General features: G+C 34.7%; 4 protein-coding genes and 1 long non-coding RNA gene across 12 annotated transcripts; 4 read left to right on the forward strand and 1 right to left on the reverse strand.

Annotated features, from left to right (window-relative positions):
* Window positions 1-447: 447 nt before the first annotated feature.
* LOC105563377 (histone chaperone asf1) lies at window positions 448-3,882 on the forward strand. 2 transcript variants are annotated; one of them, XM_012014935.1, is made up of 4 exons: window positions 448-700; window positions 813-1,144; window positions 1,525-1,640; window positions 1,716-3,882. In XM_012014935.1, exons 2-4 carry the CDS (start codon window positions 1,036-1,038, stop codon window positions 2,088-2,090), a joined length of 600 nt encoding a protein of 199 aa, XP_011870325.1. In that variant the 5' UTR covers window positions 448-700; window positions 813-1,035; the 3' UTR covers window positions 2,091-3,882. The 2 variants fall into 2 exon arrangements, with proteins under 2 accessions (XP_011870325.1, XP_011870324.1); XM_012014934.1 differs by having other exon boundaries at window positions 448-1,144.
* A 1,965-nt stretch (window positions 3,883-5,847) lies between these two features.
* Window positions 5,848-16,116, forward strand: LOC105563380 (putative uncharacterized protein DDB_G0286901). 2 transcript variants are annotated; one of them, XM_012014937.1, is made up of 9 exons: window positions 5,848-6,109; window positions 8,902-9,077; window positions 9,857-9,939; window positions 10,309-10,404; window positions 10,700-10,825; window positions 14,463-14,817; window positions 14,932-15,077; window positions 15,138-15,221; window positions 15,291-16,116. In XM_012014937.1, the coding sequence occupies exons 1-9, from the start codon at window positions 6,107-6,109 to the stop codon at window positions 15,524-15,526; spliced, it is 1,305 nt and encodes a 434-aa protein (XP_011870327.1). In that variant the 5' UTR covers window positions 5,848-6,106; the 3' UTR covers window positions 15,527-16,116. The 2 variants fall into 2 exon arrangements, with proteins under 2 accessions (XP_011870327.1, XP_011870328.1); XM_012014938.1 differs by having other exon boundaries at window positions 5,853-6,109; window positions 15,147-15,221.
* LOC105563379 lies at window positions 6,799-8,247 on the reverse strand. Its single transcript, XR_001009034.1, has 3 exons — window positions 7,597-8,247; window positions 7,030-7,196; window positions 6,799-6,936 (listed from the first exon to the last, which is right to left on the reverse strand). It is a non-coding gene; the product is annotated as an uncharacterized LOC105563379 (long non-coding RNA).
* Window positions 11,273-12,343, forward strand: LOC105563378. Its single transcript, XM_012014936.1, has 3 exons — window positions 11,273-11,754; window positions 11,920-12,022; window positions 12,106-12,343. The coding sequence occupies exons 1-3, from the start codon at window positions 11,741-11,743 to the stop codon at window positions 12,289-12,291; spliced, it is 303 nt and encodes a 100-aa protein (XP_011870326.1). The 5' UTR covers window positions 11,273-11,740; the 3' UTR covers window positions 12,292-12,343.
* A 1,950-nt stretch (window positions 16,117-18,066) lies between the features above and the next one.
* On the forward strand, window positions 18,067-24,198 carry LOC105563381 (exonuclease mut-7 homolog). Of its 6 annotated transcripts, none has more exons than XM_012014939.1 (14): window positions 18,067-18,118; window positions 18,328-18,475; window positions 18,566-18,706; window positions 19,146-19,336; window positions 19,393-19,631; window positions 19,715-19,896; window positions 19,988-20,176; window positions 20,243-20,440; window positions 20,533-20,682; window positions 20,846-21,124; window positions 21,200-21,348; window positions 21,609-22,427; window positions 22,498-22,688; window positions 22,878-24,198. In XM_012014939.1, exons 2-14 carry the CDS (start codon window positions 18,376-18,378, stop codon window positions 23,236-23,238), a joined length of 3,189 nt encoding a protein of 1,062 aa, XP_011870329.1. In that variant the 5' UTR covers window positions 18,067-18,118; window positions 18,328-18,375; the 3' UTR covers window positions 23,239-24,198. The 6 variants fall into 6 exon arrangements, with proteins under 6 accessions (XP_011870329.1, XP_011870333.1, XP_011870332.1 ...); XM_012014943.1 differs by having other exon boundaries at window positions 18,093-18,121; window positions 18,288-18,475; XM_012014942.1 differs by lacking the exons at window positions 18,067-18,118; window positions 18,328-18,475 and adding an exon at window positions 19,026-19,086 and having other exon boundaries at window positions 18,623-18,706.
* The last annotated feature ends 315 nt before the right edge of the window (window positions 24,199-24,513 follow it).

A 24,513-nucleotide genomic window follows, 5' to 3' on the forward strand; every position in this document is an offset into this window, starting at 1 on the left:
CGAACGCGTCGAGCAGTGGTCAACGCGTGTGCTTTGCGTGTGAATTTACGCGTTTATTCGTGATATCGAAGTGACGGAATCCGAAGTGAGAATGTTCCGCGCGTCGAATTACCTTTCACGCCGCCGACGCGAGTGTTACCGGCGACGTGCACGGTCGTGTTCCGCGTGGAATGGTCGATTGCTCGTCAACGTGCGTATGTCCACTTCTCAAATCCAAATTTAACCGCGCTCACAGTACTTGATGTGGGACTATAGCATTGGTGATTGGTTCCGCCACTTCGCTTCAGAGCCAATGAAAACTTTGACAAGACTGTCCAGACTCTCTCTTCTAGGGACTCTAATCAAGCCTAGTTCGGTCTCCTTAGGGCAGTTTTCACCAAGGTGAAAGATTGCATCGCATGTTACTAGATCGGTTAGGTTAACCGGAGCTTGGTGAAAGTGGCCCTTAGAAAATAACATTACAAATATACCTTCTTCTTATTTACGGTGTATGTACGCTTAGTTTGTACATAGGATTCACTACGGGTTCAACATGGCGGTCAGCCAATCAGCAAGCGAGACGTCGATTGCGCTTCTCCGATTACTTTCATTTGAACGTGATGCCCGTGCGCCTTTTCAGCGTCCATAAACGCGGGATGAGCAACGCGCAAAGTAAACACACCAAGCCTCGTGCTGTAGCGTGAAAATATAGCAACGCCTGGTGCGCACTGCCGCTCTATAATTCTATCGCGAATTTCTTGCCGCGCTCGTCCCCATCGTAATGCACGTCGAATCTTGATAATGAACAACCGTTTTTTTTTATGGTCGTGCAGTATCACCGGAAGCGCACTTCAGTTCGTTTGCCGCCAAACTGCCCTGCGTGCTGCGATGAAGTTGTTTATCCGTCAGCTCTCGGATCTGCGACCGTAGCGTGGATAATCACATTGAACGTGCACGCGTTACGCATTGCTGTACCGCCGACGTACCACGAATTTGTCTCCGCGTGTCCGTTGGGATCGACTCGTCGCTCGAACTCTTCATCTCGTCGGACATATCATGGCCAAGGTTCAGCTAGCGAACGTCGCTGTCCTGGACAATCCCTCGCCGTTTCTGAATCCGTTCCAGTTCGAGGTCACGTTCGAGTGCATCGAGGAGCTGAAGGAAGGTACGATCTCGCGAATGCGCTGGTTCGTGCTACGACGCTCTTGCCCCATTCGTTCAGTACCCTCGGCACACGATCGTTCTTTAGGTTAATTTTGCAATTGCCATGATGCCCATAGCCGCCAAATGATACGGAACTGTTCGCAAGTGTTCAATAATGCGCCTGATTGTAAAACGTAAAATTTGTGATAAAACAAGAAAGGCGACGCATGCTCCAGTGTGATAAAAGTTTTTGGTTGACCAAGCTTCTTTGCAATGTAATTGTTTCAATTCTCTTGCGCGTTCGTCATTCAACAACATACATAATATCATTTCTATATATATTTGTGTGTGCTGAAGACACATATTATGGTATAAAACTGTACAATACCGATATTCTCTTAGATTTGGAATGGAAGATGATATATGTGGGCAGCGCAGAGTCGGAGGAATTCGATCAGGTCCTAGATACCATTTACGTCGGTCCAATCCCTGAAGGAAGACACATGTTTGTGTTTCAGGTAAAATATCATGAATAAACAGGTATAAATGTTTCATATCGCAATTTATCTTGATGGCATCTCTTCTGTTCTTAGGCTGATCCACCTGATGTGAGTAGAATCCCAGTCAATGACGCTTTAGGCGTGACCGTTGTGCTGTTGACTTGCTCGTACAGAGGTCACGAATTTGTTCGCGTGGGCTACTTCATAAACAACGAATACACGGATCCAGAGCTCCGGGAGAATCCACCGCCACAGCCACAATTCGACAAGGTTCAGAGAAATATACTAGGCGATAAGCCGCGCGTCACTAGATTCAAAATCAACTGGGACGACTGTCCAACTGGCACAGCGAACAATCTTCCCGAAGGCATGGACGCGCCAGCGTTAGAAGACACGTCGCAAGACGCGCCCACATCCACATTAGGCTTCACGGAGAATACGCAAAATGGTGGGATGGAAGTGATGTAAAAAAAAATGATTTGCTGTTGAGAAAATAACTCGGTGAACTAGTGTTACGCAACAATTTAAATGATAAATGTAGTACCTGGAAAGAAGATGGAAAGGCAAAAGTACACACTCGGTATATATACATGCATATATACATATATATAAATATGTGTCTGTATGTGTGTGTGTATACATATATATTTAGATAATTCAAAAAGTCGCGCAAAATAACCTTCCGTATTAATGTTTTCCTTCGAGAAAATCCATGAAGTCTGTACATTTTGAAAAAGAGCTATCTGTTGATAATGTGATAACCTTACACCTTACATCTGAATAAATAAGTACGATCATTTGGATTATTCACGGGATAGTTACTTTCAGGTTTCTCTCAATTACACATTTGCAACTTAATCTCTTTAAGATGTAATTTATGTAAAAAAAACCGACTTTAGAAATAATAACAAACAGCAATTGTGGCTCTACTTGTGCACAAATAGATTAAATATAACAAACAATTATAAATCATCTTTCTGTAATGCAACAGTAAATTCAAATACATGCTAGCATGCAATTATTGTTTTAAAGTTATAATGTTTAAGCGGCTTCTAATTTGAAGCTTGAAACTAAAAAAAAGCTATGTTTGTGTTTTTTAATATTACATCATTATTGCTTACTGTAACGTCACATTGCATTAAATTGTAAGAAGTTTCCAATTTTATTAGTGTATATATACATATATGCTAAGATAAAAAATACATATTATGTTTTTTACTTGAAGAAAAATGTTTTCTCTTCCCCCCCCCTTTGCAAACTTCTAAAAATTTGGTTTCGAATTGGTTTGGTAATCCACAATTACTGCAATAACTATAATATATAAAATTATTGCATTCAACAAAGATTTTTGCTATTCTGATGTTTGAGACTTTCATGGTGTATATGAATATTAGATTTGGTTTCCGAGGCTCTGGTTCTGGGACTTAGATTTGGTTTCTCTTTAAAGAACTGTATAAGTTTGCTATTTTATTCTAATAATAAAAATAATATCGAATAAAATAGTAAACTTATGCAGGCTCCAATTCGAAAGCCAAACCTTGTATTTGTACTATAATGCATTTTTATTTTTCTCCCACTAATAAAAGTGTACATTTTTAACTTAAGATTTAATGACCAGTTTCGATAAATCTGAAATCTATGTTTTATATAAAATTTTAAGGCATTGTTATTCCAGATACAGTGCTTGCCATAAGAAAAGTTCTCACCCTTTAAAACGTGTTATTTTTTTAAGATATATTTACACAGTAATAGCTACTATCTGTAGAGAAAAGTCCTCTATTATGATTATAGTAAAGTTTTTGCTAAATTAATAGGCATCATCTATTGGTTTCATCGTAAAGCTATTGCCCTTGGAGCAAGCAGTGCAAAGTGACGTCTAAAATTTAACTCTTTTTTTTTTTTCATAATTTCTATATAATTTCTATATAATTGTGAACTAACTATGAACTAACTTTTTATGTACATACACGTATAAAGAACTTGCCTCTATCTGTCTCTTCCTCCGGAAAAATTCAGCGTATCTTGTATCTACAAGGAATTCAAGAAACGTAACTCATATCTGTAGCTATTCGTTGATTGCACGAAAAACTTATTTTGTATCTGTATCTCTCTTTGATTAAGAAGGTACCAAGATACAACCCTGATAGCACAAGTCTCAGTTATGTCTCAGTTATGTTGCAGTTATGTGCTATCAGGAAAGTTCTAGTAGCAAATAACACAGTTACATACAACAAGCGTCGCAATAATTAAGGCAATTATTTAAAATAATTAGGTGAGCTCTTTTGTTGTTAACAAAATAAGACATGTTTAAATAAAACCTACATTACTAAAAAATTACTCAATTTTATAGTTTAATGCGTTCATATTCTTAAATCTGAGAAAAAGTATATAATTCTGTTGCAATAATGTTTAGGGTTTTAAAAAACAAAGGTTTGATAAGACAAATAATAAATTGTAAAAAGTGAGCCCTTTTTGTAATAAGCACTGTATAATTACAAAATCAAGTTTCTTGAACTAATTGTAAGATCCTAAACCCAATTAATTCTACGTTTGGCATATTACAAAAGAAAAATTTGATGATGCATTTAACATTTTTACAATTGGAGCACAGATGTAAAAATATGTTACGGATTTTTCTAATAAAATGTAAATCTTTCTACCTCCTTCGTACCATATCACGTATAGCTCTACAGTATTTGTTTCAATTGAAACGTACACATTGCTTACACTTTGTGCCTTCAATGTACGTTGGTATTACAAAGTGTGAAACAATTGGAAAGTACCTACTAATATCACTATGTAATGCACTTAAAATCCTACAACTTATAAAAATTTTTTTTCCAAAATGCATTATTTACGAAACATTCTATTAATCTGTTACGTTTAAAATTTAACACTCTGGATAGACTATCCTGTATGCATATGTAAAATTAAAAATTATTCGATTTACGACCACTTTTTAAACTTACTAGATTTCGAGGATTCATTGCAGTAGCGAAAGCCGCGTCCTTATTGCCATAGCAACAGGGTTTCAGAATCCGCTTCCTTATTACCTTATTGCCATAGCAACAGATTCTAGACTAGAGATCTGCTCGTATTTTTTGCACTTATGGCACTTCGAATCTTCTCTGTCCCCCACCCTCTCCTCCACTCTCTTTCCAAAACCTAATACGTATCTCATTTTTAAAGTGCAGGTATTCAAGCTATTCATAAATATAGATTTGAACCCTCCTTTAATTGTCATGGTGAGATATTCACGCACGTATACTTTTATATGGTTACATGCACCCCATATTCGACATTTGTAGGAAAAATATAAAAAGACTCAACCTGACTAATGAATCTTTCAAAAAATTACTAATTTCTCTTTTTCTTCGTGTTGTAATTTCTTACGATTACAGTATAATTTGTTACTAGACTTTTTTATTTGGTATGATCACAGGTTTCACTGCCTTGTGCATAAGATAAGTGCATTACACAATAAACAATGTGCAATATATAAACTCAATGAATATTAAACAATTATTCTGAATGAGTATTCCAAAGGCATTCTCGACGAATATTCTAAAACCATTCTTCTTTGTTATGAATATACGATTTCTAATTGTAATAATCTATATATATTTACAGAATATTTGATTCGAATATTCTGAAATAAAAAATATTTGCACTCTAGAAGAATATTCATAATGTGTGCTATCTGAGTGCCACGTGGCAACATGTGAATCGAGCACATGTTAATAATAAACACCTTTGTTGATTGGACGTCTTTCCTGTCTTATTTTCAAATTTAAACTGTCAATATCTTATATCAATATCCATTTTATTAAACGCACACGTACACATGCGAACAGCAAAGTGACGTAAACAAGTAATAAAGTAGTTGCTTTATGAACATCACTCTAGTACTTGCATCGTAATTTATATCTACAGTTGTATACATTTAAAATGGGTGTAGTTTTAATTTTTATATTTGTGAGTATATATGTATACAATATAACATATAATTCTTTTACACGTGTCCATCTATGTTTACATACATTATTAATGTATGTACGTAATTTAATTACATTTTTAAAGAAATTATTATTTTTCACATTTATATTTATATAGATGTAAATTAATATTTTTATATTTATTTTATTGATATTTAAACTTGTGTATATTATAAATTACCCTAATTTTTGTATGGACGGCCCTGAGTTTAGGTCTTTCCCTTTCCATTGTCCCATTATTCCCCACTGTTCGTTTCAGAAGCCAGACTAGGCAGTGTGCAGGCACGAACCTGTTAGTTCATGTTGAGATTGCGAACAGTGCAGATAGCAAGCAGAAATTTTCGACATATGTACAACTGAGTGAAGAAAACGAGACAGAACATCTTATCCTGTTCAACACTCTATCGAAGTGGCTTATAGTTTTCTTAGTCGCTCATAACAATGCGATAATTGTAACAATTGCGGATTTCACATCTCCTTGGAATAAAAATGGTAAGGGTATCATTATTATTCTCATTACTCGAATCTGCCATTCTGCAATACCAAAGTGTCATAATTTCATCGAGTCGCGAGACGAAAGTTGCACAGATACTCGCGTAAACGTCTAATATACTCCGGAACTAGTGGCACGTGTTTCAACCATTCCTCACGACTTTGAAAGCGCGATCTCGGCACTTTAAAGGGAAATTCGAGACTGTTACGCGTGAAATTGTGAAAGAGTTAGTGAAAGAGATAAAAAGAGAAGAGGAGAAAAGTGCGATTATTTCGACTCGAAATTTTGTTCGAATTGGCCTGGAAGTCGACGCGAGAATCTTTCGAAAACATTTTAAATGAATGAAAGGACTGTTGAGAGCAAGTGCCAAAACTTATGGCGTGTCAAATGCATAATTAGAAATCTTCATTTCTATGCATTATATCAACATATTAATTTCTTTATGTTCATTACTTCTATAATTCGAACGTATTAATTTAGGTGTTCAATTTATCCTTTGGAGATAATAGGGATTGTCAACAAACATATAACACGATCGACGCAAATATTTGTAGTCCCCCCCCTCCACCCAGCACACACACACACACACGCGCGCGCGCAGCCGACTGAAAGCTTGAAATCATTATTAAAAAATATTTATTATACTAAATAAAATTAAATATGCGTTGTAAATTTAATATATCTTTACTTCATTGTTTATAATGAATAAAAATATAATACGAGAAGTTTTACAAAAAAATACATACGATGAAAAGAGCGTTAGATACCTTTTCGTCAAACAGTAGCCGTCCACATTTAGTCACTTTTGTTAAATTAGATAATCCAGCTATAAATTTATTAATTTTTCTGATGAAAAATTCTTTCATCCATCTTTTAAAGTAATCCACAGCTCAGTTTTGGAAAGAATTAAAGGACTTACGATCATAATACTTTTGTCATCGAAAGTCAGCGGGAGGCACACACACACGTCCTTATTACAGCATTGATTATCCGTGAGTCCGAGATATTCGAGGTTGATGATCTGAAATGATTCACCGGCATCTTTCTAGAACTCTCTGGAATTCTCCAGAACTTTTCATCGGTCATCTGAAATAACGGAAATCCCATGCAATTCGTCTTACTCAAATCTAAGTGCAAACAAAATATCTCAGAGCTGGCAAATAAAATTGATACAAACATAAGCAATACTATACATACATACGTTATTGCGCAGCTCGTGTCGCGGCGTTTTTGTTACAACAATTTGTTACAGGTCTTGTATTGTTAAAACATTTGTTATAACTTTATTATAATAATTTGTAAAAATAGAACCATGAAAAAGTATTTTTACAAATCTTGAAAAATTAGTACAACAGTTTCAGGACATAAGAGTATAACAAATTCTTGATCGCCATACAATAGCGTTCGTGCAATGTATAACTTTATTTTATAAGTTTCGATCGAGATAACTTGTTAAAAACGATTCAAAATGCACCTCAATTCGCACCTCAAAGATTTCGGAGCAGGGATGCGTGGAGAATACACGAAGGCGTGATGTCGTAAGTCCGCGAGCGATTTCATCATCCTTCGTGGTGGAGCGCTACATATCGACGAAATCTATCGATTTATCGACGGTGTAAATCGCAGGAGGGAAAGGGAGGGAAAGAGAGAAAGATGCGCAATTAAATTGCGTTTATTCCCGATATTGCGCGTCGACGGATGTGGTGGAACATGCAGTCGCTGCGACGTCACGAATGACCCTCATGGTTTCCCTTGCCTAGCCGACAAAAAAATCAAGTACTTATATCGGAAAATGGAATCGCGTGGCAAAGGAAACCGTGAGCGAAGCGATACAAAGTTGGATCTACGGGTCGATATATCTCAAAGATGAGGGATGCCGAAGGATTCGGCTTTCACAGTATGCGACAAGTGCGGCCCGAAAGGCATGAGTCATCCTGTTCTGGCAGGTTTTTCTCTCCCGATCGGCGCCGGAAATCGCCGAGCGAAACTTCAAGAGCGGCAAATGCTGCGTAAGAGGGGTGCTTTTGCTATATGGCCACCATTTCTATTCTGCGCATCAATTTATCGATGCAATAACAAGTCCTATCTATCCCAGTTGATAGCTAATATTCTTTTAAAAGCTAATTCTAAATATTTCTTATTTTAGCGAATTTGCCCACTAGAGTAAACCTTTATATTTTTTAATTTTTAAAAATTCTTTACAGTTTATTTCTAAAGAATGTTTATTTAACATTATTAAATTGATTGTAAATTTAATAAATTAAATTGAAAAAAATTAAATAAATTGATAATCAATTTATAATAATAAATAAAGGTATATTAAAGGTATACTATTTCGGCGTCAGCTTTACATTGTGTTAAATCGTCAACAACTTGTTAATTCCGCTTCCTTTCTCATAGAAAAATTTGCGGCATATAATAATTGAGATTAACGAAATATTGAATTTAAAAAATGATAAACTTTCAAGTAGGACCCTCGAAACTAAACAATATATGTGAACATGCCTAATGCGGGTCAACAAGGCAAGATGTAGGTAGCCCGACTTGTAGATCTTCAAATCTTTCAGAAAAATGCGTTATGTCCGGAAAAACAATTCGGCGCGTAGTACTAATGTGGAAAGAAACGGTATAAAGATTCACGATTTTTCTGAAAGAGTTGAAGATCTACAAGTCGGGCTACCTACATCTTGCCTTGTTGACCCGCATTAGGCATGTTCACATATATTGTTTAAAAAATGATTTCGACAATTTTCTTAAACTCACGCTGAGAGAACGCGTCCCTCTGTTGCAGGTTCCATCGCTGTATCTGTATCAATCGTGCGAGAACGACCAGGAGTGTCCCGAAAAGCGTTATTGCTATGAGGTGTCAAACTTGTGTATAGAATATACAAACTGCTCCCTTTACTACCGCAAAGAGCGAGACGTACCGGCCCGTCTGGTAGAAAATTGCGGGGATTGTTTGTCTGGGTAAGATACTTATCATTAACTGAGTTCTCTTCGAAGTAAAATATATACATGACTTTCGAAATAATAATTGGTCATAGTGTATGAAGTATCAACGTAATATAAAACGCAAGTATATATTAAAATCGCCAAAAAAAATCAACAATATATCCATGTGATTTTTATCACTTCTCTAAAACAAAATTCCTAAATGAGGCCGTAGCGAAAGAATCTGCAAGAACCTTATGGAATTCGAAAAACCTATTACATTCTTATTAGACAAAAGATTATAGTCATTAGCATAATGATAATTATATTTTTGTGCATTTATCAATCTAGGAATACGACGAGCGACATATGAATGTAAAATATCGTTGTAGTTAATCAAGTGTCATGCATCGCAGTAAACATTTGATTAGAATGGTGTCGCATAACTGTAATTATCAATATCATAACGAATTAATGTAACATTAAAGCATCTACTCGATATGTTTCTATAGATAAAGGAAAGTCCCCTATTATGAGATAGGATTCCAATATGAGATAGCGGGGTCTCCGTTAAATTAATAGACATTATCAGTTGATGCCACCATGAATTTATTGTCCTCGGAGCGAAATCTGTTTAGTGGAAAATTCATTTTGTTAGGATGTGTAATCGTTACGAAAAAAGATTTGTGATTGAATTTGGGTGTTAAAAATGCTATCTCGTATTTAGAAACTATCTCATAGTAGAGGACTGTCCTCTATATAAAAAAATTATCTTTATCTTATCTATATATAATCCTTTATTTTTTGATATACAGATTCCTAACTGAAACACTCTCTGATGGCTCAATCCGGTGTAACAGAGATACTGACGTAAATACAGATACTAACCAAAATACAAGTAAGTAATGTAATTGCTTTTGGATTTATAATTTGTATAATGTACTTGTAAAATTATTATTATTATTTATCCGCTCTATTGCTAATTTCCATCATTTATTACTCTCTCATTGAAGTAATAAAATCTGTATAAAGCCCAATGTCCACGATCCAAGAACTGTGTCAAAGTTCTAGTTTCGAAAAATGCGCAGCCAATCAACATGCAGCTTGTATGGAATAGCTGCAAGCTGATTGGCTACGCATTTCTTGAAACTAGAACTTGGACACAGTTCTTGGATCGTGGACATTGGCCTTTAGATACACGTATCTTTTAAGTTCCACAAAACTTTTTGTTTCTTCTTCAATCATTCAATAAATTTTTTGTTTGCAGATATAATAATAGGAGTAAGTGTATCAGTTATAATCATTGCTATTATCATTGCTACCATACTATTTACTTTCATCCGGAAGAAAAGCTGTACACAATGTAAGTTTTAGTTCTTCTTTCTGGATAATCTGTTCATATGATTTTCTTTTCCTTTATTCATAAAAAAATACAATAAATTATATATATTTACAATTTAAAATGATATTTAATTTTTTTTAATTTACCATTTTCTTGCTGGTATTAACAAATATTTTATTTTTGATTTCTTGATCATCGTGAGCATGTTCAGTCATTGAGACTTTGATCTTATGTAATAAAAACAAATGAGTTGTATAATTTAATGTTTGTCAATGTTGAATAACTACCTAATACGTCTTAATGTATCTTTTCTCAGGCTTCAGATTTTTTACACAAAATGCTAGAACACAGATACAAACTTACAGTGTTGCAAAGACTAGTAGAGATGATACAACAAATAACAACGAATTAAATATTGCCAGTGCTCCGCCAGAAGAGCAACGTAAGTATATTTATGCACACACATGCACATGCGCGTGCTGTATAAAGTATTTTATTTCAATCAATACATCTCTTGGACATCAAATAATATTAGTAAATCTTTATTTTATACAGAAATGGTTTAATTTTGAAAGATATCTTATCTTCGGACAATATATCTTTAAATACAATTGCTTCTGAAATAGTTAATTCAATTTTTATCCTTAAAAAAGTGTTTTCTATAGTAATAAAAAAATTAATTAATTTTCGTGACTGTATAAAAATATTAAGATAAAACATCACACAAAGAGTGATTATGTTTAGAATGAAATATTTTATATTTTAATTTCATATTTTATTGTTACATAAAACTTATGGAATATTTTTGCCTCAGTATTTAGTTTTCTATGATTTTTTTCCTGAATATATTCATACATATGAAACATCGATTGATAAATACATACATATATGCTGCCATCTAACAAAAAATATAAATACATTGTGGCTGGTATTCATAATTAAACCTTGGGTATATGTATACCTAATGTACAAAAGACAATCAATCGCGACTTTCTGTCATTCTACATATAAAAATATAAGAGTACGATCATTGAAAAAAATTTTTAAGTATGTTTTACATGTCATCAGTGTCGTAACTAGCTTTTAATGTGTTCTATGCAAGTATTTTTTATGGACTCCTTAATTTTTTGGGAACATTAAAATAAACGCGATATAACAATTGTTTATTAATAATTTTTTGTATTCAAATATTGGTGAACAAAGTAGTAGGTAATCTGCTGAGAGCGTGTTGGAACTGAATGACGCAAAACGCTAAGTAACGCAAATTTAAAATTAAAAAACTTGAAAATATTACTAAAATGACAATGAGGCAATAAGAGTAAAACGCGGTTGTGAATTATACAGGGTGTCCTGGACAATGCTCGTGAGAAGGTAAAGCAAATTAAACTAAAAAGAAAAGTTACGTATATTTTGTAAATTCGCGATAGTTATCAAGAAATTAATTCAAACGTCTGAGCAAATGAACACATAGAATGCGATAGGCCGGATGCGATAGGCCGGACTCAGTAGGCATTTAAAATTTGTTATGTCTCCTAGCAATGGTGAGCATCATCTAACAGCGAGAAGTAAACGTGCGACACTATATATGACCGCGCCAAAACAAATTATCGCGCAGCGAGAGCTCCGAATTCATTACTGGGTAACTATTGCAAATTGTATAAAATAGTACATAACTTTTCTTCTCAGTTAAACCCATTCTACCTTTTCACGAACGTTGTCAAGAGTGCTCTGGGACAGAGCTGGGATTTAGTTGCACTTTTCCGAGGCAACGCCTACCTTACCCCCACTACCGCTCGAGACTCGACGGTCGAGCCGCCGATTGCCCGCGTGACGCTGTGTCTCAGGAGCGTCACGCGTATTATAGTGTATGGTGAGAGTGTAACTTCCCTAATAAACGATATCACGTAATTAGAACATTCCTTTTTTAAATTTATTTTAATAATTCCAAATCTTTTTGTTATTATTATTGATATTCTACATATGCTATTATTATTAATTTATATTCATTAATAATTCTGTAATGATATATTTTATTTAAAACTCTTAGCATGTGTGCTACATTTGTAACATGATCTAATATAATTTTCTGTAAATTTATTCTGTATATTCAGATAAAAATTTGTATTATAATCGTCCATATTGGATTTTAATTACAAATCGTATCGAGGAATTACGATTCATGTTATGGAAATATTATATTTGAAAAGTTTTTGTCAGTTCCACTTCAGAGCTTCCTTCGTCTTGGAGCTTGTGGTGTGTCCATGCACCTGTTGCATCTAGCTAGTTATGGCACTGTCATAATAAATCTTGGGTATCACGAATATTCTTTTCGATTATTTTACTTTAACATGTTCATTGTTATGACGATCATTAATAACCGATATTGAGCTTTCTATTTAAACCGCGTTGATCATTTTGACTCAGTATTATTGACCACGATTAACTTGTAAATTGTTTATAAGATTATAACTTAATACAAAAAGCATATAAAAACAAAATACATTGACATAAATAAATATTTTTATTATATAATAATATTATAACTCATTTTTATATCTCATTGTTCTTTATACATAAAACAACATGCATGCGCGGAAAGTTAGATACGTTATGTTTGACGTTAATACTTATGCATAAAAATTATTTAAAAATCGATATATGTAAAATAAATCCTGTAACCATATTTCCGTATAAAATCGCAAGTGAGTCCACTTGTATTACTAATCATTTCTAATAGTTATCTTATTATATAAGAATTATTTCTGTCTTTGACAAAGTTTGGTATCTTTAGATTTTCCTTAATACTTTGTATATGTGTATATTTACGTTGTTTACATGTGGTGGGGTAAGCTTTCTATCCTATCGTCTTTACAAGACATTTCTCTATAATCAGGCTATGTCATTTAAGACGAATTTGTTTAAATGTTTTGAGATAAAGCTTTTGATATAGTTTGATTAAATTTAAATAATATAATGTCCTGAAAAGTTACCCTGGTGAAAATTTCTCTCAAAATTCTTTATAGTGTCCGTAATTACCCAAGTATTGGAAATTTTACAAGATGGTACATAACTCTTATCCAGTTTAACATGCTCTATCTTCATCTTCCGGTTGGTTACTCCTACATCGGACACCCAGTATAATTTGTCAAAATTTATTTACAAGAATTTTTCATAATTTCTACATACTTGTGAACTAACTATGAACTAACTTTTTAGATAATTTATATAAATCAAACATTTAGACTCATTTCATACCAGTTGCAATACTTCATAAACGTTGAGAAAATCTTCGTTTTTTTTTCTACAAGTCTTTGTACATGTAAATTCTGAAATATTTTAAGATTTCTTATTCTCCAATTTCCGAGTAAAATGTTAAATAATTAAAGATATTTTTATTTAGAAATTTCCTAAATTATAAATATAAAGAATTCTTAATTTTCAAGACGGTCTTGAATATAAGACCTGACTATATAAATACCGGTTATACATATAGATACGCAACCATAATAGATTGCCGTCTCTATGTAGATTTCTATACATATTGTACAGATTATGCAAAGCTATTTAATTTTTTAAATAATTTTTATTTTCTGGTAACATATCTTCTTATATCAAGCTATCTAAATTATTTTATGCGCAAACTATAGCTTGCAAGTAATTGATCAATTACTCCGTGTGAAAGAAAACTTCGCTTTTTCATGATAAAACTGCTTAATGAAGAAAAATCGGATAATTTTCAAATAATGCTTTATATGTAACTGGCACAAAAGTTTGCACAAATCAATAATTTTCATGTTACACAAATAACTTGCACTACTTATAATCGCACGCTTGTAAGCTTTAGACACTTTCTACGTAAATAGAACACGCTAACGAAATTATTACGTTAGTAATTATTACGTTACAGTAAAACTACGTATATCTACAATATATCGACGTAGTTGAATGCTGAAATGAAAGTGCGAAGAATTCAGACCGCGGTAATTGTCCTGTGTAAACGAAATGATGTATTATAAATTATTTATAATAATACGCATACGCGATAACTTTAATAACTTTGTAAACGTTCGTTTTTGTAGGTTCACTCATTAAGGTTGCTGAAGAGAAATATCACAATATTAACAGACGTATTATAAACAATGAACATCAAACTGCTACACCATTTGTGCCAGGACAATGGGAGATTGACTACTATGCGAATAATCCTCTTATGTCAGATCATGTCATACCACATCTCGATAGTAACATTTGTAATACAAGTGTTTTTGAAGATATTCCTGATATACATATTCCTGAAGCACGTGTTCCTGAAACACGTGTTCCTGGAGTACGTACCCCTGAAGCACGTATTCCCGAAGCACGTGTTTCTGAAGTAGATATTCCTGACATAGGAAATATTGCAACTCAATTACAACACAAAAGTCCGACTACAATGTAAGTAATGAACTAAATTTTTTTGAGTCAACAAATTCATATCAAACTAATATTTCAACTATTTCAACTATTTTTTTCAACTATTTCATGTAAAATGTGTAATATATGTTATAGGCAAGTTATTTATAACTACTTTGGATACCGACCAAATGCTACTAACGAACGGGAAGATCATATCAGGAATACAACATTGCTGCAAACAGTTTCAACAGATAATGGCACAAATCTTTCTCCCAGGTTGAACAGAACGAATAACTCTGGTAAGAAAAGCAATATTTTCATCATTCAAGCACTCAATTAAAATATTAATGAGCAAACTGATTCAACAGATTCAACAGATTCAACAGATTCAACAGATAATAGCACAAATTCCTCTCCTGAGTCGAACAAAAGGAAGAACTCTGGTAAGGAAAGCAATATTTTCATCAATCAAGCACTTAATTAAAATATTAATATACAAACTGATTCAACAGATAATGGCACAAATCCCTCTCCTAAGTCAAACGAGAGGAAGAACTCTCGTAAGGAAAACAGTATTTTCATCAGTCAAGCACTCAATCAAAATATTAATTTGCAAGCTGATTCAACGGACAATGGCACAAATTCCTCTCCTGAGTCGAACAAAGGGAATAACTCTGACAAGAAAAACAATGTCATTATCTCACAAGCGGTCAATCATAATATTAATATGCATGTGATTTATCCATAAAATGTTAACGATTATCAATGATTGTTATTATTATTATTATTTGTAATACTTAGTATATTATGTAACAATATAATGATAATAATTATTCGGATATTATCCGGAAGCCATGACGACTAAATAATAATTATTGTTGATACTCGTTTTCATTGTTGGGTGACAAATGACTCTATAAAATCGATGGCCTTGAATTCGATTCTGATCTTTACATACTATCATATGTACGTCTTAGTCTTATACAGTTTTTTTAGTTTGGAACATATCCAACTCGAGGAGTTATTGGTTTACATTTACACTCTAGACTTTACTTGATTTCTTTTGCGGAACTTAAATAAATCTATAAGTTTTTGCTCAAACTTATAGATTTTTCTCTTACTCTGTTAATGAGATATGCAGGATGGAGGCTGTAACCAAACCAGGACCTAATCATTACTAATCATCCATATAGGAAGTCGCACTTCCATATTTTCCAAACTATACTTTAGGAAACTATAATTAGAAAAATATTCGTTAGACGAAATATTACATCAAGAGATACGGTAGTGTCTTGTGTATTGTGATACGTTGATGTAATCAACGTATATTATTACCCCAGTATAACCAGTAGAGTCACTCTCCGTCGGCACCTTTCATCTGGGCGTTCTCACTTTCCCGCCATGGTTTCATAAACGCCAACAGTGTATCAACGGCTAAGAGCGCCTGGACCGTTTTTAGGATTGTATTCAGAAAATGCGCAAACGAGCTGGCATACATTATTTATTTAAATGGCCTATGGAAAAAAATTGTTTTAATAAATGTAATTAATGTAATTACTTGCTCCAACGTATAAATGTATTTACGCATTATTCGTCAACACTGCGAATTTTTCAATGTCGTACCGACTTTGCACTAACCACGTACAAAAATCCTGTGATTGGCCATTATAAAAACATGTCGGATACGCAGTACGGATCGGCGTGAGCGTGAAACGAAAGAACGAGTGATCCTGCTGGTTATACTGTGTTATTACTACAGCTCGGATTTTCCGCAGGCCGTTGTATGTACATATCAATTCGAGTCGGCCATAGCACGTTCCTCATGACTCTCCCCACTACCACTCGCCTAAGGCCGCGGCGCAATGGTGGGGGGAGCGACGGCGAGTGGCAGTGGGGAGAACTGGCTACGGTCGACGTTATCTCAGAGCTTTAATCCGGGCTCTAATTATTACTATTAAAAGTTATAAAAACAATCTTCTGATAGATTAACTTACACTTCTAGTATATATACTAGAACTATATACAGGGTGTCCTGAAATTCGCGAATCAAAATACCATAGCAAGAATGTCGTCGAAAAAATAAATTAAAAAGTTATTTGCCATTTTTCGTTCCGAGCAGTAGTTTTTTTTTAGATAAAAAGGTTCAAAACAGGCCAATCATACATTACGGTTGAACGGAAACCTGTCCGTGAGTCGCGCGTCGATAGTTTAGTGCATTAATACTATCGACGCGCGACTCACGGACAGGTTTCCGTTCAACCGTAAAGCGTCGTCTACAATAACCGGCGTAAGCGTGGAGTAAGAAGAAGTAAGAAAACCTAACCTTTACCTTTCAGTGTAAAAGCTAAAGAATAGACATAATTTTTTTAAATATTTGTAGCACTGGTCGAACTACGCTTTAATTCGCCGCGAGTAAGCGTCAGAGCTGAAGTAGGAGTAGGAAATGGAAATGATCCATTTCTTTACTCCTACTCTTACTTCTTACGCCAAGCTTACTCCACCTATTGTAGACGACGCTTAATGTATGATTGGCCTGTTTTAAACCTTTTTATCTCAAAAAAACTACTGCTCGGAACGAAAAATGGCAAATAACTTTTTAATTTATTTTTTCGACGACATTCTTGCTATGGTATTTTAATTCGCGAATTCAGGACACCCTGTATATACTGGTATATATATATATATATATATATATATATATATATATATATATATATATATCTTATAACTTGTCTCATATACTCGAATTTTAAACATAATTTACGTAGATTATTATTAATAAGAATCCTGGATATTAATAAATAATTTTTTCACATTACTAACTTACATGTTATTATTTGCATCTTTACCAATCTATGTTTTTATTACTTTGCTGTAATTTAAGAAAAACATTTTTATATCATATACAGGGCGCTCCGCAACTTTTTGACCGCCGTTCAGGGTGGCGTCCCATGGAGCGGAATCAGCGGATCGCCAATCGCAAGATTATTCTGATAGAGCCCTTTCAAAAATTGCGTCGAAACGGTCTTGTGATTGGCGATCCGCTGATTCCGCTTCCGCGTATTTCGCTCCATGGGACGTCGCCCTCACGGGAAGATGTCAGGGGGACTGAGCCAAACAGAAAAGTCCTCTGCCATTTTGCACTTGGAGGCTTGAACTGATCAGCCAATGACTAAACCAATTCACTAGTTATTTACTATTTCTTACTATTTGATACGCGTATCGAGTGCACGATGTAAACTAGGCCAATCTATTGTTAGCGAGTAATTCGTGGCTCTCGGCGCATAACATAAAGTGGCGCAAACTTCAGAGAGTACGACAGAGAGCACACGAGCTACGGGTAGGTGAAGTCCCGGACGCGTTTTTCTCAACGTTTTTCTCGGCTATCTCGTGACGTGGCGTCTCAAATGAATACCACCCTTTGTCGTTCCGTTGTTTCTTAAATCGCACGTATCCGTGTTCTTCCATGATCCACCCCGTCTTTGTCGATTCGTCAAGTATCTCCAAAGTCTCCAAAGTAAGAATACCCGAGTCTGCGATCTCCGACAGCTCCCATACCGGTCGACAAAATTTAAAATCACCAAAGACCTTGAAAAGATGAGCTGCCGTCAAAACACTGATATGGATCTGTTCTTCTCCTCTATCGACGAGGCGACGAAGACGTGGCTCGATTCCCTGCATCGAATGTGGGCACTATGTGAGCATTTGATTCACTTTTTTTCCCCGTACGTTTCATCATCTCGATCGCCCAGCATTGTATTAAATGTGCCTTCGTATCCAATCGCAGGGAAAAAATGCGACGGTGTCAGCAAAACGTTGACCGATTACTTTGAGACGGCTCCAAATCCGTATCTCAGTGCACTGAGAATTCTTGTCAACGTCTCCGATTTTGATCACATGACAAACAGCAAATCACTTGCATTTACAGGTTTACCTTTTTACTATTTGTTGTTTTTGCAATATACAAATTTTATATCTGAATATGATTTACATATTTGAAATATGTGAGATATGTATATATAACAATTATAATTTTTGTAATTTATTGGTTTATAACAAAAATTATATAATTACTTACGTTATACACCTCTGTCTCTCTCTCCATTGTCTTGAGCGTATTCTGAAAAAAAAGATACATATAAATTAGTTAAGTAAAATCAGAACAACTTGGCGTTCTTACTTCTACAATACATATCGCGGTTAAAGAGGCAGGTTTCTTAATATTGATGTTATTTTCTATAATTCAGTTCCAGTTATTTACCATAATTGCTGTAACAAAGTTTTGAGAGGTTATATCGTACAACAGAGGTAACGATACAAATTTCCCTGAAAAGAAAGTTAGGCTTGTAATTTTGATTGCGTTACAGTGACAGAAGAGTTTGCCAGTTGGATAGAAGAGAGGAAAGAGGCGTACGCGGAATTCCTTGTTCCCGACTTGAAACTGGCGGTATTTAATTTAGTGAGGCAGAAACATATGAAACAGATGCTGCTGATAAAGAAAATATCTGCTATATATGAGTTTGTGGAGCACAAAGACATATTCCTGCAAACGATAAAAGTATGTCGCCAGAGACGTGACATCTATATTATATTCATATACGTGTACTCTTCTAGGACATGATACGGGACAAAGAGTATAAAGAAGCTGCACAGTACGCGGCCATGTTACAATTGCAAAGTCATTTTATAGATCCAACAATATTGTTACTACCTCTCATACTGCAGAATAAGTTGCAAATAGTTGACGAATTTTTGATGGGGTGTCCCGAAGTTCAAGAGGCGTTGACAACTTATTTGGACAACCTAATAGCACCAGGGAAAAATGTGCAGATTGTTTTGGAACAATTTATTTAGTAAGTGGCAGGTTCATCGTCATTGTGTTTCTAAAAATCAGTTGTTACCTGAGAATTTTGTTTACTGAACTGGATCCTTTTAGTACGAATGATATACCAGACGTTAAGATATCATTGACGCAAGTTCGTCCGATAACCAAGCTTATTGCGCGTCTAATAAAGCAATATAACTTATCGCCCGACGTATGTCCCCACTTAAATACGAAACGAAACGAAGGAGCGCTGCAATTCCTTATACATAAGCGTTATGTGGACGGTAGCTTAAGTAATTATCCACTTTTCTATATTATTATTTGAAGCTTGATTCCCACTTGGGGATAAAAATTGCATTTCTTATTTAATTTGATTGCGTACAGATAACGCCAGTTGGCGAGAAATGGTAAAAGAGGCAGTAGGAGACGACGCAAAGTTACAAACGGAGCTGCTCACCATGTTGGTCAATGCTAATGATGCTGAAGAAGGTTTATACTGGGCGAGAGAATACGAAATACCTAAAGATGAATGGCCGTGGGCTGTCGTGCATCGAGAAGAACAAAATGCACAAAGTAATGTTTTTATCTGTATTTTTATACCCGCGTCTTGAGGAATGTCTACAATATTATAGTTTGCAGTGGTAAACGAAGGCGCTTCCACGAGTAGGGGAAAAGCCTGGGCACCAAATGAAGAAAATATTAATTATCATGTTTTAAAATTGCCAAGGGAGGGCATAAAATTAGTAGACGACGGACGGTTATTTGAAGAGTTTCTTGATAACGGATTAAGAGATGTCAATATGGTTGGACTTGACTTGGAGTGGAAACCTAGCTTTGGTAATTACACAATCAAAACTTTAACATAAGAAGCCAGAAAGCAACTTGTACGTTGAGTGTAAAACTTACAATTATTATTTGTACTTCCTCAGGAACTAAACAACCTGAATTAGCACTCATGCAAGTAGCTACTGAGAATAATGTCTACATTCTGGATGTGACTACTATTGGCAATAAATTACCTGAACTCTGGAGTGAGCTTGGCCTCATATTATTTGGAAATAAAGACATTGTTAAGATTGGTACGTGTTTTCAACTATCTAAAATAGTATGTAACATACATATATGTTATTGTATTTTACTTAATATTTTACATTCATCTTGGAAATAGACAATTACTTAGTCATCTCATGATACGAGAATGACGCGAATGTTGTAATGTTAATTATTATGTGTTTCATACAGGATTTGGAGTAGCACAAGACATGACTGTAATACGCAATAGTTTACCAGCTTTGTCATCCATTAAAACCCATGGCCAAGGATACCTAGACTTGATGCTTTTATGGAGAAAATTAACAGAAGAGTACAACTTTATTTTCCCGTACAAAGGTGATCCAAATTTTACGAACAAAAGCCTGAGTAAACTTGTGGAATTGTGTTTTGGACAGAGACTCGATAAGTCTGATCAATTTTCGAATTGGGAGCTGAGACCTTTGCGGGAAAGCCAATTAATATATGCTGGTTAGTAATTGCTTTTCGATTTCATATATTAGTTGATTTTTCCTATCGCTATACGTATGTGTATCTATGTGGCAGCTCTGGATGCACATTGTTTGCTGGAGATATACAATGTACTAGCAGATTATTCAGCAGATATGGACATACCATTTGAGGATATCTGTGCTGAAGTACAGCATATTCCGCACGTACATACAAAGACGAATGTGAATAAGTCTGTAAATAAGGTATAAATTATAACAAGTCGTATTAATATATCAACTTATAATGTTATAATCTTTATATTGATCTATCTTTACAAGTATAACATACATATATTTTTTTTATTATATTTCTGTTGAAAGTTACAGAACAATTGTCTAATTAAAACATAGATGTTAATTTTTTTACCTTTTTTGTATGTAAAAATAAATAATTTTTTTTAATGAACATGTTATATTGATTTAATTGCGCTCCTCTAGTGACTTTGTTACTAACCGTTTTACAGAAATATGTGTATCCAACGATGCCTAATAAAGATAATGAGAATTATCGTACGAATGCAGGAGCTTCACCGAAGTATGGGACAGCACACAAACCCATGCCTAAACATGGATATCAAACTAAACAGAATAATCAGGGTAGATTTGCACCTCGTGAACCAGCTAACGATAGTCGACATAACAATCAGAAAAGATATGATAATCATGATAGAAGTTTTGCGAATATTGGAGTAATCCGAGTAGTTAATGATGAGAGACACGATGGCCAAAGAAGATACGACGAGAATTACGATAATCATAATCGTGCAGATAGAACAGCGAATATTGGAGTAATTCGAGTAGTTGGCGATGGAAGACACAATGACCAGAGAAGACACGATAATCATAATCAGAATAGATACGCAAATGCTAGAATGAATCAAACGCCAAATGATGGCAGATACGACCAGAGGAGATACGATAATTCCGAGAATTATAATAGGCATGATGCCCAGAGTAGACGTGGCAATCAAGCTAGACGCGACAATTACAATTGGTATGATAAACAGAGTAAATGGGAGGATGTTCCGAGTAGACGAGGTACCCAAAGTTGGCAGAATAACGCGAGTAAACCCGAACCTGTACAACGATGCAATTTGGATCCAACTCCTGCGCATGCATGGCGCGTTGTGTGCGACTCAATGTTGGGTGGTTTAAGTAGCAAGTTGCGCATGTGTGGCATAGATTGCATACACGTGTTATTTGATCAAGGAGGAGACGATTCTGCCAGACTAGCGATGCGCGAGAACAGAATTCTGCTAACGCGTAATAAAAGTTACGAAAGAGTAAGATCCACTTTATTATATCTCTCGGCAGTCAATATAGATCTTGTTTTAATCGTCTCTATCACTTTAGTTCAAGCAGTATCTACCGTTGGAGAATTGCTATAGGATAATTGCCGACACGCCCGATAACCAATTGCGTGAGGTTTTACATCACTTTGGTGTTGTGGTAACGCAGAACGATATTTTCAGCCGATGCCAAATATGTAACTGCGATGAATTCGTGAAAGTTCCGAAGAAACTGATGGATGATCTTGTGCAAAGGTGAATTGATTTATCTGTTTACGTAGATACACACACGCACACACACACACACACACACACACACACACACAGGGTATTTAAAAGGAATGATTCCCCTTATTATCTCCAGAAGTACACACTTTCACGAGAAATAATCCAAATGGAAGTTTTATTACTCATGTTATTTAAAAATAATTTTACTTGATCTAGCTTTGTAAAAATTATAAGGAAAAATAATTACCGAGTACTGCCTAATCGAGCCGACAACACGGTGGAGGTCAATGCTGATGACTCCGATTCAAACGATGATTTCGAAGTTGTTCGGAACCCGAATAATTATTATACAAACAGTGAACGTCGTACATGGCGGTTGTCCATGGATACTCTTGACGTTGACTCATGTACAACCAAATATCATATGCGGATACAAATTGATAAAGTCCCACTGAACGTATTGAAGAATGTACAGGTCTTTTATATCTGCGAGCATTGCGGGAAGATTTATTGGGACGGTTCACACTTGGAGCGAGCTCTTAATGGCGTTATCAAAGATTTAATTGTTAAACAATAAGTATTAAATGTGATAAAAGACGCGTGCTCTTGAAAGGTTTGCAAAGCACAAAAAAAAATCAAAATGTCCTTAGTTTGGAAATGTCGAGTGCATGCTAATTGTTCCTACAATTTATGATGCCAATTACAAATATGCAATATTATCGCGCTTATTTAAGACATCTGGCCATAATACTTGTGGTATAGACGTAGGTCGTGTCGTTACCGTTCTTCCTTACATTTTTTAAGTATAGCATTAATATGTTCTGTTTTGTTTATCTTAGCTGCGTATGCTACATAGTAATATTATACATTAATATAATCTGAATTTCATTCTGAAAAAAGTGGTCACATCGATTACATTGTTGTATTATAATTACGATGCCATAGGTCTTTTTTTGAATGATGACTATTGCTAATAGTCATTATTTTAATATGAACTGTTAAATGACCTAAATAGTTTTTCAGATTAAATAGCCTTTTAATCATCCTTTGTAATCTTTAAATGATAAAATAATTTTCGTTTATTGTTTTTCAAAATCAAACAGATTGATTAATAAGAACCATGTACAAACATCCTGAGGTACAGCTTCTGTTACACGATTACATGCTTGACATATATGTATTTCTTATATAAGAGCGAGAGAGTGCAAGCACTTAAAAAAGTATGTACTTTGTGCTGCACATTTATATTGCAATTATCTCTCTTGAATCCATAAAAAAAGCCCATTAGAGTACAAGATGTTTGATTTTCCATAAAATATATCTTAGTTATTCATATAAAATATATACATATATTTAAAGAGAAAAATACACGCATCTATTTTTTATTGGAAAAAAAAATAATGGGGGGGAATGCTGATAAGACATCTTAGATTTAACAGTTTTTTAAATCTGTTAAAATTTCTATATTTTCCACCATCTATGTTGTGTAGTAATACTTTGTTTCTACCTATATCGAAATAAAAAATATAACTCTTCAATTTCTGTGATTCATTTACTACTACCTCAACTTGTGAAGCATAATACAAGACGATGCACGATACATTGTACATGAAATGAAGATATGTACACATGACAGAAAAAAATATTTTACAAGTCTCAAATTTAGCATCAAGTTTTTTTTAAATATATTCAATATATTGTAAAAGATGGCAGGTAACTGGCTACTTGAGAACCAGTGAACCACTTCAGCAAATATAGATATTCACTTTAACGTCTACTCACTGTAATACTCGGACCTAGGAGAGGAGCTCTATCCTGTGTGAAATGATTGAGCGATGCCCACTAATGGTAA

The sequence above is a fragment of the Vollenhovia emeryi genome, unplaced genomic scaffold, assembly GCF_000949405.1.
Source record: "Vollenhovia emeryi isolate VEMERY1.0 unplaced genomic scaffold, V.emery_V1.0 DF939177.1, whole genome shotgun sequence".
Taxonomy (NCBI): Eukaryota; Metazoa; Arthropoda; class Insecta; order Hymenoptera; family Formicidae; genus Vollenhovia; species Vollenhovia emeryi.